This window comes from Triturus cristatus, chromosome 5_2 (assembly GCF_964204655.1).
Source record: "Triturus cristatus chromosome 5_2, aTriCri1.1, whole genome shotgun sequence".
Classification (NCBI taxonomy): domain Eukaryota; kingdom Metazoa; phylum Chordata; class Amphibia; order Caudata; family Salamandridae; genus Triturus; species Triturus cristatus.
In genome coordinates this window covers 1071743210-1071757638 of record NC_140588.1, presented here as the reverse complement: position 1 = coordinate 1071757638, position 14429 = coordinate 1071743210, and the positions used below count along the sequence as shown (strand labels likewise).

At 50.7% G+C, this 14429-nt stretch overlaps 1 protein-coding gene across 7 annotated transcripts in view; it reads right to left on the bottom strand.

The window, feature by feature from the left end:
* The window catches only part of DLG3 (discs large MAGUK scaffold protein 3), a 1834707-nt gene that overhangs the window by 791034 nt on the left and 1029244 nt on the right, over positions 1 to 14429 (bottom strand). For all 7 annotated transcript variants that reach the window (XM_085608387.1, XM_085608388.1, XM_085608389.1 and 4 more), the window contains one exon: positions 5895 to 6019. In XM_085608387.1, coding sequence (XP_085464513.1) covers positions 5895 to 6019 — 125 coding nt within the window. The remainder of the gene's footprint in view (positions 1 to 5894; positions 6020 to 14429) is intronic.

Genomic DNA, 14429 nt, shown 5'->3' with positions numbered 1-14429 from the left:
GGGAGGCCTTGGCTACATTCCTTTTGAGCCACTGGATTGGTTGAAAGAAAAGGATCTTTTCTCAGTCGAGGAGGGGTGCCTTAATAGATATCATGTATCTGCAGACCATCGCGCGGCTATGAACCAACTAACTTAGAAGTCCACAAATGGAGGTAACAGGTGTCTTCAGCAGTTCAGTGGAACCCAATGCTGTGGAAGGAGCGGCACACCATGATCAGAGTTGAATTCGAGTTGTGCTTACAGGTTTGATTCTAGTCTAGAACTTAGCGCAGGAGAAAAAAAACTGAAGTTGGTATCTTTTCAGGAAAAACATGAATTATAGCTTCCAGAAGTGGAGCATCCTTGCTCTCCTTTGGTTAAGACTATATCTGGGAGACTTACCTGAGTGACGTGCGGGTCAGTCCTGTGTCCAGGGCTCAGGCCTCATAGCATCTCACTCACATTAAACAGTGATAACAGAATGCTACCATTGGTTTCAACTCCAGAAAGCGCAAAATGATACCAGTGGCCCCTAAGCGGGCTCCATTACCAGGACAGTTCAGTGGCTGGCAGTGTTCCGAGGCTGGGAGTGTTTGGTGGTTAGTAGTGTGTTGTGTTTCAGAGTTCTCAGTGGCTGGGAGTGCTTGAAGGCTCTGATTGATGGTGGATAAGTGTGTTCCGTTACCAGGACAGTTCAGTGGCTGGCAGTGTTCCGAAGCTGGGAGTGTTTGGTAGCAGGTAGTGTTCTGTATTTGAGAGTTCTCAGTAGCTGGGAATGTTTGAAGTCTCTCAGGGTTGGAGGATATGCGCGTTCCATTACCAAGACCATTCAGAGAATGCCATTGTTCCAAGCCTGGGAGTGCTTGGTGGTTGGTAGTGTTCTGTGTTTCAGAGTTCTCGGTGGCTGGGAGTGCTTGAAGTCTCTGAGTGTCGGTGGATGAGCGTGTTCCATTACCGGGACTGTTCAGTGGCTAACAGTGCTCTGAGGTAGGTGTTTGGTTGTTGGTAGTGTTCTGTATTTGGCAGTTCTCAGTGCTGTGAGCGTTTGGTGGTTGGTAGTGTTCTGTGTTGGAGATTTCTCAGCGGCTGGGAGTTCTCGAAGGATGTGAGTTTTGGTGGCTAAGAGTGTTCCATTGCCAGGACTGTTCTGTGGCTTGGAGCGTATGGTGGTTGATGGTGTTCTGTGGCTGTGTCCTGTGGCTTGGCATGTTTGGTGTCTGGAAGTGTTTTGTGGTTGAGAGTGTTCAGTGACTGGGCATGACCGATGTCTGGAGATGTTCAATGGCTTCAAGTGTTCAGTTAAATTGAGTGTTTCATGGCTGGGAGTGTTCTGAGACAGAGTATTCAGTGGGTCGTAGTTGTTGATTGCTGGGAGTGGTCCATGGCAGAGAGTGCTTTGTGGCTGGGAAGGTTCTGTGGTTTTGCTGGGAGTGGTCCATGGCTGGGTGTGTTCCACGGTTGTCAGTGTTCCATGGTTGGAAGAGTTTGATGGCAGGGAGTGATCAATCGCTGGGCATGTTCAATGGATGGAAGTGTTTCACAGCTGTGAGTGTTCTATAGTTGTGAATGTTGCTGTGAGTGTTCCATGGCTGAAAGTGTTCAATTGCTGGGAGTTTTCAATGGCTGGGTTTGTTCTATAGCATGAAGTACTCAATGGCTGGAAATGTTCAATGGCTGGGAGGGTTCTGTGGCTGGGAGTGTTCAATGCCTCAGTTTGTTTGGTGGCTGGAAGTCTTACATGACAGGGAGTGTTCAGTGGCAGAGAATGTTCAATGGCCAGGAGTGTTTGTGGCAGGATTGTTCTGTGACTTGATAAGTTCCGCGGCTGTAAGTGTTCCATGGCTGCAGGTGTTCCTTGAATTGAAGTGTTCAATAGAAGCGTTCAGTGGCTGGGAGAGTTCAGTGGCCTGGAGTTTTTAAGGGCTGGGAGTGTTCAGTAGCTGCAAGTGTTATTTGGCTGGGAGTGTTCAGTGTCTGGGAGTGTTCAGTGTCTGGGAGTGTTCAGTGGCAGAGAGTGTTCTGTGACTTGGAGTGTTCAGTGGCAATAAGTGTTCCTTGGCTTGAAGTGTTCAATGGAAGTGTTCAGTGGCTGGGAGAGTTTAGTGGTCAAGAGTGTTTAGTGGCTGGGAGTGTTCAATGGTCAGGAGAGTTCAGTGCCTGGGAGTGCTCAGCGGCTGGAAGGGTTCAGCAGCTGGAAGCGTTCAGTGGCTGGGAGGTCTCAGTGGATGGAAGTGTTCAGTGGCTGGGAGTGTTAAGTGGCTGGGAGTGTTCAGTGTCTGGGAGTGTTCAGTGTCTGGGAGTGTTCAGTGGCTGGAAATGTTCAGTGGCTGAAAGTGTTCAGTGGCTGTAAGTGTTCAGTGGCTGTAAGTGTTCAGTGGCTGGGAGAGTTCAGTGGCTGGGAGTGTTCAGTGGCTGGGAGTGTTCAGTGGCTGGGAGTGTTCAGTTACTGAGACAGTTCAGTAGCTGGGAGTGTTCAGTGGCTGGGAGAGTTCTGTGGTTGAGAGTGTTCAGTGGCTGTGCAAGTTTAGTGGCCGAGAGTGTTTAGTGGCTGGGAGTGTACAATGGTTAAGAGAGTTCAGTGCCAGGGAGTGTTCAGCAGCTGGGAGGGTTCAGCGGCTGGGAGTGTTCAGTTGATGGAAGTGTCCAGTGGCTGGGAGTGTTCAGAGGCTGGGAAAGTTCAGTAGCTGGGAGAGTTCACTGGCTGGGAGAGTTCAGTGGCTGGGAGAGTTCAGTGGCCGGGAGTGTTCAGTGGCTGAGAGTGTTCAGTTCCTGGGTGTGTTCAGTGGCTGGGACAGTTAAGTAGCTGGGAGTGTTCAGTGGGTGGAACTGTTCAGTGGCTGGGAGAGTTCAGTGGCTAGGGGTGTTCAGTGGGAGGGAGTGTTCAGTGGCAGGGAGAGCTCAGTGGCTGAGAGTGTTCAGTTACTGGGAGAGTTCAGTAACTGGGACTGTTCAGTGGCTGGGCGAGTTCAGTGGTCCAGAGTGTTTAGTGGCTGGGAGTGCTCAGTGGACGGAAGTGTCCAGTAGCTGGGAGTGTTCAGTGGCTGGGAGTGTTCAGTGGCTGGAAGTGTTCAGTGGCTGGGGAGAGTTCAGTGGCTGGGAGTGTTCAGTGGCTGGGACTGTTCAGTGGCTGGGAGTGTTCTGTGCGTGGGACTGTTCAGTGGCTGGGAGTGTTCAGTGGCTGGGAGTGTTCAGTGGCAGGGAGTGTTCAGTGACTGGGAGCGTGCAGTACTGGGAGTGTTCAGTGGCTGGAAGTGTTCAGTAGCCGGGAATGTTCAGTAGCTGGGAGTGTTCAGTGGCTGGGAGAGTTAAGTAGCTGGGAGTGTTCAGTGGGTGGAAGTGTTCAGTGGCTGGGAGAGTTCAGTGGCTGGGAGAGTTCAGTGGCCAATAGTGTTTAGTGGCTGGGAGTGTTCAATGGTCAGGAGAGTTCAGTGCCTGGGAGTGTTCAGCGGCTGGGAGTGCTCAGTGGCTGGGAGTGCTCAGTGGCTGGGAGTGCTCAGTGGCTGGGAGTGTTCAGTGGCCGGGAGTGTTCAGTAGCCAGGATTGTTCAGTGGCCAGGAGTGTTCAGTAGCCGGGAATGTTCAGTAGCTGGGAGTGCTCAGTGGCTGGGAGAGTTAAGTAGCTGGGAGTGTTCAGTGGGTGGAAGTGTTCAGTGGCTGGGAGAGTTCAGTGGCTGGGAGTGTTCAGTGGCTGGGAGAGTTCAGTGGCAGGGAGTGTTCAGTGGCTGGGAGAGTTCTGCGGTTGGGAGTGTTCAGTGGCTGGGCGACTTCTGTGGTTGGGAGTGTTCAGTGGCTGGGAGAGTTCTCTGGTTGGGAGTGTTCAGTCGCTGGGCGAGTTCTGTGGTTGGGAGTGTTCAGTGAGTGGGCGAGTTCTGTGGTTGGTAGTGTTCAGCAGCTGGGAGTGTTCAGCGGCTGGGAGTGTTCAGTGGCTGTGGGTGTTTAGTGACTGTTCAATGGTCAGGAATGTACAGAAGCTGGGAGTTTTCAGTGGCTGGGAGTGTTCATTGGCCAGGAGTGTTCAGTGGCTGGGAGTGTTCAGTAGCCGGGAGTGTTCAGTAGCCAGGAATGTTCAGTAGCTGGGAGTGTTCAGTGGCTGGGAGTGTTCTGTGGGTGGAAGTGTTCAGTGGCTGGGAGAGTTCAGTAGGTGGGAGTGTTCAGTAGCTGGGTGTGTTTAGTGGCTGGGAGTGTTTAGTGGCTGGGAGTGTTTAGTGGCTGGGACTGTTTAGTGACTGGGAGTGCTCAGTGTCTGGGAGTGTTTAGTGGCTGGGAGTGCTCAGTGGCTGGGAGTGTTCAGTGGCTGGAAGTGTTCAGTGGCTGGGAGTGTTCAGTGGCTGGGAGTGTTCAGTAGCTGGGAGTGTTTAGTGGGTGGGAGTGTCAGTGGCGGGGAGTGTTTAGTGGCTGGGAGTGTTCAGTAGCTGGGAGTGTTCAGTGGTTGGGAGTGTTCAGTGGCTGGGAGTGTTCACTGGCTGGGAGTGTTCAATGGCTGGGAGTGTTCAGTGGCAAAAAGTGTTCATTGGCTGGGAGTGTTCAGTACTGGAAGTATTTAATGGCTAGGAGAGTTCAGTGGCCGATAGTGTTTAGTGGCTGGGAGTGTTCAATGGTCAGGAGAGTTCAGTGCCTGGGAGTGCTCAGTGGCTGGGAGTGCTCAGTGGCTGGGAGTGTTCAGTGGCTGGGAGTGTTCAGTGGCTGGGAGTGTTCAGTAGCCAGGATTGTTCAGTGGCCAGGAGTGTTCAGTAGCTGGGAATGTTCAGTAGCTGGGAGTGCTCAGTGGCTGGGAGAGTTAAGTAGCTGGGAGTGTTCAGTGGGTGGAAGTGTTCAGTGGCTGGGAGAGTTCAGTGGCTGGGAGTGTTCAGTGGCTGGGAGAGTTCAGTGGCTGGGAGTGTTCAGTTGCTGGGCGAGTTCTGCGGTTGGGAGTGTTCAGTGGCTGGGCGACTTCTGTGGTTGGGAGTGTTCAGTGGCCGGGAGAGTTCTGTGGTTGGAAGTGTTCAGTGGCTGGGCGAGTTCTGTGGTTGGGAGTGTTCAGTGAGTGGGCGAGTTCTGTGGTTGGTAGTGTTCAGCAGCTGGGAGTGTTCAGCGGCTGGGAGTGTTCAGTGCCTGTGGGTGTTCAGTGACTGTTCAATGGTCAGGAGTGTTCAGAAGCTGGGAGTTTTCAGTGGCTGGGAGTGTTCAGTGGCCAGGAGTGTTCAGTGGCTGGGAGTGTTCAGTAGCCGGGAGTGTTCAGTAGCCAGGAATGTTCAGTAGCTGGGAGTGTTCAGTGGCTGGGAGTGTTCAGTGGGTGGAAGTGTTCAGTGGCTGGGAGAGTTCAGTGGGTGGGAGTGTTCAGTAGCTGGGTGTCTTTAGTGGCTGGGAGTGTTTAGTGGCTGGGAGTGTTTAGTGGCTGGGACTGTTTAGTGGCTGGGAGTGCTCAGTGTCTGGGAGTGTTTAGTGGCTGGGAGTGCTCAGTGGCTGGGAGTGTTAAGTGACTGGGAGTGTTCAGTGGCTGAGTGTTCAGTGGCTGGGAGTGTTCAGTAGCTGGGAGTGTTTAGTGGGTGGGAGTGTCAGTGGTGGGGAGTGTTCAGTGGCTTGGAGTGTTCAATGGTGGGGAGTGTTCAGTGGCTGGGAGTGTTCAGTGGCTGGGAGTGTTCAGTGGCTGGGAGTGTTCAGTACTGGAAGTATTCAATGGCCGGGAGAGTTCAGTGGCTGGGAGTGTTCAGTGGCTGGGAGTGTTCAGTGGCTGGGAGTGTTCAGTGGCTTGGAGTGTTCAGTGGCTTGGAGTGTTCAGTGGCTTGGAGTGTTCAGTGGTGGGTAGTGTTCAGTGGCTGGGACTGTTCAGTACTGGAAGTATTCAATGGCCGGGAGAGTTCTGCGGTTGGGAGTGTCCAACGACTGAGTTTGTTTGGTGGCTGAAAGCCTTGCATGGCTGCTGTTTTGTTGACTTACCCCAGGCGTCCATCCATGGCTGCGGCTCCACCCGGTATGATTTTGGTGATAAAGATCCCAGGATCGTCCGGTATGTGGGGGTTATCGATTCCACCAGCGATGCTGAAGCCAAGCCCTGAATTACCCTATAGCAGAAGAGAGAGACAGGAAGGACCATCAGAGCTTTGGTATCACACTCTCTGCCAGAGGTACCACGATTGGTGCCTCTGACTAGGCCATTGAGCAGTATACTCAAAGTACGGACATCTCAACCCCCACAATCACTTACACTGTAGAAACACTTTACAATTTAAGGTAAAAGCATTAAAGAAATGACTGGGAGTGGCATGAGTAAACCTTGAGCTTGGACACTGCACCGCTTGCAGACCCTGGTTTGCATCCACGACTCTGGAGTCGTAGTCCCGGCACAGGTTGGACCCCTCGTCCCGTGCCTACGAGAGGTCATCTGTGATGGTTTCTAGTGGCCGAAAGGTTCATGGACCTGGGTTGGCTTTGATGGAAGAGATGAACCTCTAGATTGACTAGACGGGTATCTATTGGCATACTGATAATTAATTATTGATCAGCCGAAATACTGAGTCCTGCAATATTGTGAAGGTGAATATCTATAGCGAAGTCTAGACTTATCATTGATGACTCCATGTCTATGTAGCTTCATGATGAATATAAATCTATAAATATCTGTGTATACTTATCCTCACAATATTATGGGAGTCAATATTTTGGTCACAATATTTTGGTAGGTCGATATTTTTGTCCTGGACATTCTGACATACAACTATCTGAGTGAGGGACGTGTGGCTTCCACCCACTGGCCGTTATGAGCCGCCATATGGATAATGCTATGGACGGCATCTAGGGGTCGCAACCCTGGAATTGCCCCATGTAACCTCTGCACGTGCTTCTGCGACCCCTGGCCTCACCGCTGGGGTTACAAGGGTCTCATCACCTTATTGTGCCGGCAGCGATCGGCGTTCGGCTACAATGAACAACACAGCAATGAAGCGATGCTGCCGCCATGACTATCCTGGTGGCTCTGGCCTGAGCTGCCATTGCAGCGCTTTGTGATGGCTCCATCGTGTGCTCAAACATAACATAACACACATAACATAATCAATCAATCAATCAATCAAGAATTTATATAGCGCGCTACTCACCCCGGAGGGTCTCAAGGCGCTTGGGGGAGGGGGTCCACTACTGCTCGAACAGCCAGGTCTTGAGTTGCTTCCTGAAGGAGAGGTGGTCTTGGGTCAGACGGAAGTGGATGGGCAGGGAGTTCCAAGTCTTGGCTGCCAGGTAGGAGAAGGATCTTCCTCCCATGGTGGCTCTTCGAATGTGTGGAACGGCGGCGAGGGCGTGGCTGGTCGATCGTAGCTGGCGGGTGGGAGTGTAGAAGGTCATGAGTCGTGCGGAGGCATTCTGGATGCGCTGGAGTCTTTTCTGTAGTTTGGCTGTGGTTCCGATGTAGAGGGTGTTACCGTAGTCCAGTCGGCTGGTGACGAGTGCCTGTGTGACCGTTTTCCTGGTTTCGGTGGGGATCCATCGGAAGATCTTTCGGAGCATGCGTAGGATGTTGAAACAAGATGATGAGACGGCGTTGACTTGTCTGGTCATTGAGAGGGAGGAGTCCAGGATGAAGCCCAGGTTGCGTGCGTGGTCCATTGGTTTGGGAGCGCTGCCCAGGGCAGGGGGCCACCAGGAGTCGTCCCAGGCAGAGGGTGATGATCCAAGGATGAGGACTTCCGTCTTGTCTGAGTTCAGTTTCAGGCGGCTGTTTATCATCCACTTGGCTACGTCTTTCATCCCTTCGTGTAGGTTGGTTCTGGCGGTGGCTGGGTCGTTGGTGAGGGAGAGGATCAACTGTGTGTCGTCGGCGTAGGAGATGATGTTGAGGTTGTGTTGGCGTGCGATGGCTGCGAGGGGGCTCATGTAGATGTTGAAGAGGGTGGGGCTGAGTGATGATCCTTGCGGTACGCCGCAGATGACTTCGGTGGCCTCGGATCTGAACGGGGGGAGGCGGACTCTCTGGGTTCTTCCGGCGAGGAATGAGATGATCCACTCCAGGGCCTTCTCTTGGATTCTGATGTTGCTGAGGCGCTGCACTAGGGTGCGGTGGCAGACCGTATCGAATGCTGCGGAGAGGTCCAGGAGGATGAGGGCCACTGTTTCCCCGTTGTCAAGCAGAGCTTGGATGTCATCAGTGGCTGCGATGAGGGCGGTCTCGGTGCTGTGGTTGGCTCGGAAGCCGGACTGCGAGTGGTCAAGGGATCCATTCGTCTCGAGGAAGGCGACCAGCTGTCTGTTGGCGGTCTTCTCGATGACTTGGGCAGGAAAAGGGAGGAGCGAGATGGGGCGGTAGTTCTTGAGGTCGGTGGGGTCAGCTGATGGTTTCTGCAGGAAGGCGCTGAGTTCGGTGTGCTTCCAGCTCTCGGGGAAGGTGGCGGTGTTGAAGGAGCAGTTGATGATGTTCCGGAGTTGGGGTGTGATGACGGAGTAGGCCTTGTTGAAGACGTGGTGGGGGCATAGGTCGGTTGGTGATCCGGAGTGGATGGTGTTCATCGTGTGGATGGTGTCTTCGGTGCTGACCGGGGTCCAGGCACGGAGGGTTGTGGTGGGGGCCGTTGGTTCGGTGGTTGGGTGCGTGGTCTGTGCTCCGAAGCTGTTGTGTATGTCGGCGATCTTGCTGTGGAAGAACGAGGCGAGTGAGTCACAGAGGTCTTGTGAGGGAGTGATGTCGTTGTTTCCGGCACTGGGGTTGGAGAGCTCTTTGACGATGCTGAAGAGTTCCTTGCTGTTGTGTGCGTTGTTGTCTAGTCGTTCCTTGAATGCTGTCTTCTTGGCGGTGTGGATCAGATGGTGGTGTTTGCGGGAGGCGTGCTTGAGGGCGGTCATGTTGTCTGTGGTCGGGTTATTTCGCCAGGCTTTCTCGAGGGCACGGCAGTTCTTCTTGGAGTTCTTGAGGTCGTCGTTGAACCAGGAGGCCTTCTTGCCGCTGGGCCTGATGGGATGGTTTTTCAGCGGTGCGAGGACGTCCGCGCAGTTGGTGATCCAGCGCCAGGACACCTTTTGTGGTAATCGCGCACTATACAAATCACGTTAACATAACATAACATAACAGGATGTTGGCTGCTTGGTTGGGGTCCGTGGAGCTGGCAGGAGGGTTCTGGCTCAGTGATGTGGTGAGCTGGTCGGTGGTGATTTTGTTCCAGTTTCTGCGGGGAATCTGTTGCGGGTGGTGGTGAGTCGTGGTCCTTCTGAAGCTGAAGTGGACACAGCTGTGGTCTGTCCAGTGGAGTCCGGTGGAGTGGCTGAAGGAGATGTACTTGCTGGAGGAGAAGACTGGGTCAAGCGTGTGTCCGGCGTAGTGGGTGGGGGTGTTCACCAGTTGCTTGAGTCCGAGGTTGGCGAGGTTGTCCAGCAGGGTGGTGGTGTTGTTGTCGCTGTTGTATTTCTAAAGCACACACTCCCCGTAGGCATTTTGATTCTGAATAACAGATGTTTATTGTTAACAACTCAATAGTACTCATTTTATCGAACTCAGAAGGATGAAAGGCTGAGTGCACCTGCCGGGATTTGAACCTATGACCATGAGGTCAAACACAAGCCCCTGCAGTGCACGCATTAGTCCCGAGAACCACCAACAAATCGAATAAACTTGCAACATATTTAATTTATTGTTGCTGCTGGAGCCACGCAAAAAGGCTTCTCACTGTAAATCTGGGTGTCTCTGGATGCTGACAGTTGAGAGGGAAATACGGCAGAGACGAGAGACCACCAGGGGAAGTGGAGCGATCAGACAGGCAGGTGAGGCAAAGAGAGACAAAGACTTGGGAGTGGGTGTGAAAAGGTGAGAAAGAGAGGGTGAAAGAGGGACCGATACAGCTGAGATAGATGCTGGAAGACATAGGTGAGAGAGACAGATGAGAGGGGCGATGAAGACAGAGACAGCTAAGAAAAGACTGCAGTTGCCACAGAGGGGACTACAAGGGAGAGATGCTACATGCATTCAGATGAGAAAGACACAGTTAAGTGAGACAGAAGTAGAGGGGACAGGTGTGAGAGAGAAGTGATAAAGAGACAGCCTCAAAAGAGACATCAGAGAGGCGGGACAGGTGAAAAGGATTTGGGGGGGCAGGTGAAAAAGAGACATTTGAGAGGAGAGATAGATGAGAGGCAGGTGAGAATGAGACTGAGGGATTGTAGGAGACCAGGTGTAAGAGAAGAGATACACAGAGATGAGTGTAAGAGGGCTCAGAAGGAGTGAGATAGAGAGAGAGGAGGTTACATATGAGAGAGACATGAAATAAAGAGACAAACGGGATAGAAAGTAACAGCAGAGAGGAGGGGGAATGTATCTGGATTGAGTTAAGGGATCTCCAGGGGCCACAGCTGCGACACCTTGTGTGCCCCTTGCAACCCCTGGCACTGCCCTCGAAACGTTTGGCCTTCAAAGCTGGCACCACTCTCCTTGTTTCCTGCCCATTTTTATTCCACTAATAATTCATAAAACATTACCACATTAATAATGTGTAATATAATATTCTCCATTAGTATAATTTAAATGAAAAAGATATTCGTTAACAGACGAGGTAAGTAAAACAAAATGCAATTTCATTTGTTTTGTCCCTGGGTGCAGATGAGAGGGTGTTTGTGTAAGAAAGAGTGTCTATGTGTGAGCATGTGTGTGAGAGTGAATGACAAGCAAGGAGTGAGTTTGAGAGAGACTGAGTATCAGTAAATGAGTGGGATTAGGTAGAGTGAATGAGAAAGGGGGAGTGAGCAAAAGAATGACTAGAAATGATTGAGAATAAGTGAGTGAAATGAGTAAGAATGATTGTGAGGAGTGCCCTAGAATGTGAGGGAATGAGAATGTGTGACAATGAGTGACTGTAACTGAGTGAGAATAAGAAGGAGTGAGAATGAGTGAGTGAAATGAATAAGAATGATTGTGAGGAGTGCCCTAGAGTGTGAAGGAATGAGAATGTGTGACAATGAGTGACTGAGTGAGAATAAGAAAGAGTGAGATTAAGTGAGTGACATGAATAAGAATGATTTGAGGAGTGCCCTAGAGTGTGAAGGAATGAGAATGCGTGACAATGAGTGACTGAGTGAGAATAAGAAAGAGTGAGATTAAGTGAGTGACATGAATAAGAATGATTGTGAGGAGTGCCCTATAGTGTGGAGGAATGAGAATGCGTGACAATGAGTGACTGAGTGAGAATAAGGAGTGAGAATAAGTGAGTGACATGAATAAGAATGATTGTGAGGAGTGCCCTATAGAGTGTGAAGGAATGAGAATGCGTGACAATGAGTGACTGAGTGAGAATAAGAAGGAGTGAGAATAAGTGAGTGACATGAATAAGAATGATTGTGAGGAGTGCCCTATAGTGTGGAGGAATGAGAATGCGTGACAATGAGTGACTGAGTGAGAATAAGAAGGAGTGAGAATAAGTGAGTGACATGAATAAGAATGATTGTGAGGAGTGCCCTATAGAGTGTGGAGGAATGAGAATGCGTGACAAGGAGTGACTGTAACTGAGTGAGAATAAGAAGAAGTGAGAATGAGTGAGTAAGAGCGAGAGAGTGAGAAAGTAGGATTGAGTCAGGCTAAGAGTGACTGAGACTAAAAGTGAGTGTGAGCTGCTGAGAATGAGAGTGAGTGACCGGACATGAGTGCGACTGAGAATCTGCTGCTGTTGTCGAGATTCTGCAGTGCTAGATGGATGGCACCAATGACAAACATTCTGGCATGGGCATATCTTATGTCATTGTTGGCCTTAGGGGCACCCATGAGCTACCGGCCTTGAAGATAATGTTACCTACGCAGGCACATGCCGCACGTTTTGAAACATATATGGTCAACTCACGGAAGCATCTGGTTTCATTGGCCTGGTTCACCATGAAAGATCTGGGTCTATTTTTTGTAAATTTATGTGAATATTGTGCTTTAAAATGCACTATTTGGCTCAATGTTTTCAACATTTTCTTGTGTGGGGAGAAGCGCCCGTTGAACCCTTCTTGGAGGAAGTTGGGCTAACTCTCTTCACTTCCTGTCACTGAGGGCACGTGTCATCATGGTTAAGGTCATGAGACATGACTTTGTGGGTCAAAGGTCATCAGATGCAAGGTCAAAAGTCATATGATGTCACTTCCTGTGATGTAATTAAGGCTAAGGGATGTGGGATGTCACTTCTGCTGCCCTTGGCCTTCTGATGGATTGACGTCCATGATCATGGCAGGAGCCCGTGAGCCCTTCGGAGAGCCAGAAAGAGCAAAGAAACATGAAACAGTTTGGGGGAAAGGACCGTCCGTACCACTCAAAATCTACAACCCATGTGTCTATCAGTGAACAAAACGCACGCGCCGTGAACAACAACAGAACCACAAAATGGCTTCTGAGGATCCAGCCTCACAGACCAGTCCAGACCCCGCTCTGATGGGACACTCAGAACCGGCTGTGCTGAGGGCAGGATGCGCTCTACAGATATGGCTAACACAGTATAAAATAAGATAACATAACATAAGGCAGGTGAAGAAACAAATACACAAGGAAAAAAAAAGAGCAGAAAAATAGCATCTACCGTTTGTGAGCGGATGTGTTTCAGACGCAATGTGCCTGGTGCCTGCCCCCGGCATGCACATTATTAATGCACACCACAAAGGCGCCGTTTTTTAGGTCTTGTCTGACCCGGCGCATGCGCTGGTCTGGCGAGACTTTTTGTGAGGGCTCAAAAAATGCTACCATGGCCAGCCTAGAGCTACAGTGCATGTGCGCGGGCGCGCGCCACGCTTGATCGCGATCACTTTCACTTTCGTGGCCGCACGGCCGCTTTGATATTCTCCGCGAGCCAATGCTTGTTTCTGAATGTTGTGTTTCTAAAGACGCTCAGCTGTAGGCCTTTTCTGTTTTCAATCGCATCCCAACGCATCCACACAATGGGAGCTACGGCGCCCCCACATCCCCCAGCAAGGCTTTCTCGTGTTCATGCCATTTATGTGTTTTGTTTTTTTATAATAATTAACATAGCGTGAACTCCACCTCAAGGTATCAGAGCACTTTACAAGAGCACCACTTGCATTTGTTTACCGCGGTCTAGTGTTTGCATTATTATTGCCGACTAAAGCATTCTGCATCATGTAGATTTGTTGTTAAGGTGAACATAGTCACTGAACAGCGATCCAGTGTTTGCTGGTAGAAATAGTGCACCTTATTGTGCAACCCTTTCACCAGGGTGGTGTTGGCCATTCCTCTGTGTCTCAAGCTGAGGGCGGAGAGTTTCTCGTGCATTGTTGTCAAGAGCCGAGCCATAGAGGGTCTGACTGCCACAACTGCCACCATGTGCAGTCCACTGGAGAAGCTGGAGATCATCTGCCACATTCAGAAGTCACTTAAATACACTGTTTTTGAATGCGAGTGGTTGCCACGCAGTGCTCGTTTTGTTTGTTTGGGCAACTACCCGCGGGGCACCAGCGTACTACAGATCTACGAAATCCAACATGGAGAGGTGCAGCTGCTAAGTGAGGTCAGCACTATGGGCAGGGGAGGTGGGACAATGTGCAGCACAGCTATTAGCTGACCTCCTGTTAAGATGGGGACTTTAGGCTAGTTTTGTTTTTTGTTGTTCACACCACCTGTCATGCTTGCTTTTAAATGCCTTCACCTGACTTGTTTTCCAGAGCAGTCACACTCCCTCTGTGCCTGCTCGAGCAAATCCTTCTCAGATCCATGCCCCTCCAGCAGGTCTCCCTTCCCCCACCACTCCTGCTGCAAATATAAACAAGCATTGGCATAGCCAATAGGTCTCGCCTTTGGGAACCTATGAGTGTTTACTATGCAACAGTTGATGCTGTTGCACCAAGGATATTGTGCTGGATAACTAAACACTTATAAGGTACCAAAGGCGAGACCTATTGGCTATGCCAATGCTTGTGTTCTTTTGTGTCTGTGTTTTTTTTTTTACCAGAAAATTACTTCCAGTTTGAAAGCCGCCACCCTCTTCCCATGCTCACCTCCAGGCAGCCCTGAAAATTCACATGAAAGAAACAGGCCGCAGGCGAGGAGGAATTCGCTAGTTTTAAAAACATGTTTTTCACTGAACAGGAGGCCCCGCCTTATAGCTGCAGCCAGTTGCTCTTAGATGCAGTGGGGCTGTTGGGGAGATGACCTTTCACCCAGTGACGTCATGAACAAGAGCAGTCTAGTTATCGCTGGGAATGGAACGGGGCAGTTTTCAACCAGGATGTGATGCTCTGGTTGTGACATCAGCAGAGCAGACAGAGTTCACAATATCTTTCCCCTTAGTTTGATAAAAATATCACCCGAGGGGGTAGCTGGCCTTTTTAACGAGGATAAAAAGCATATCATTAAAAGGATAATGCCACAGTGGTGCCACCATACTGCAGGAATTCAGCCGAGGGCTCGCTGGCCCTTAATGTCTGGGCCCTAAACCCGAAAGCCTCTCACGTGAAATGGCTTATAGTCAGCGCTTTAAATGGACCGGTACAGTCCGGTACTGAGTACCGGCACTTTTTGAT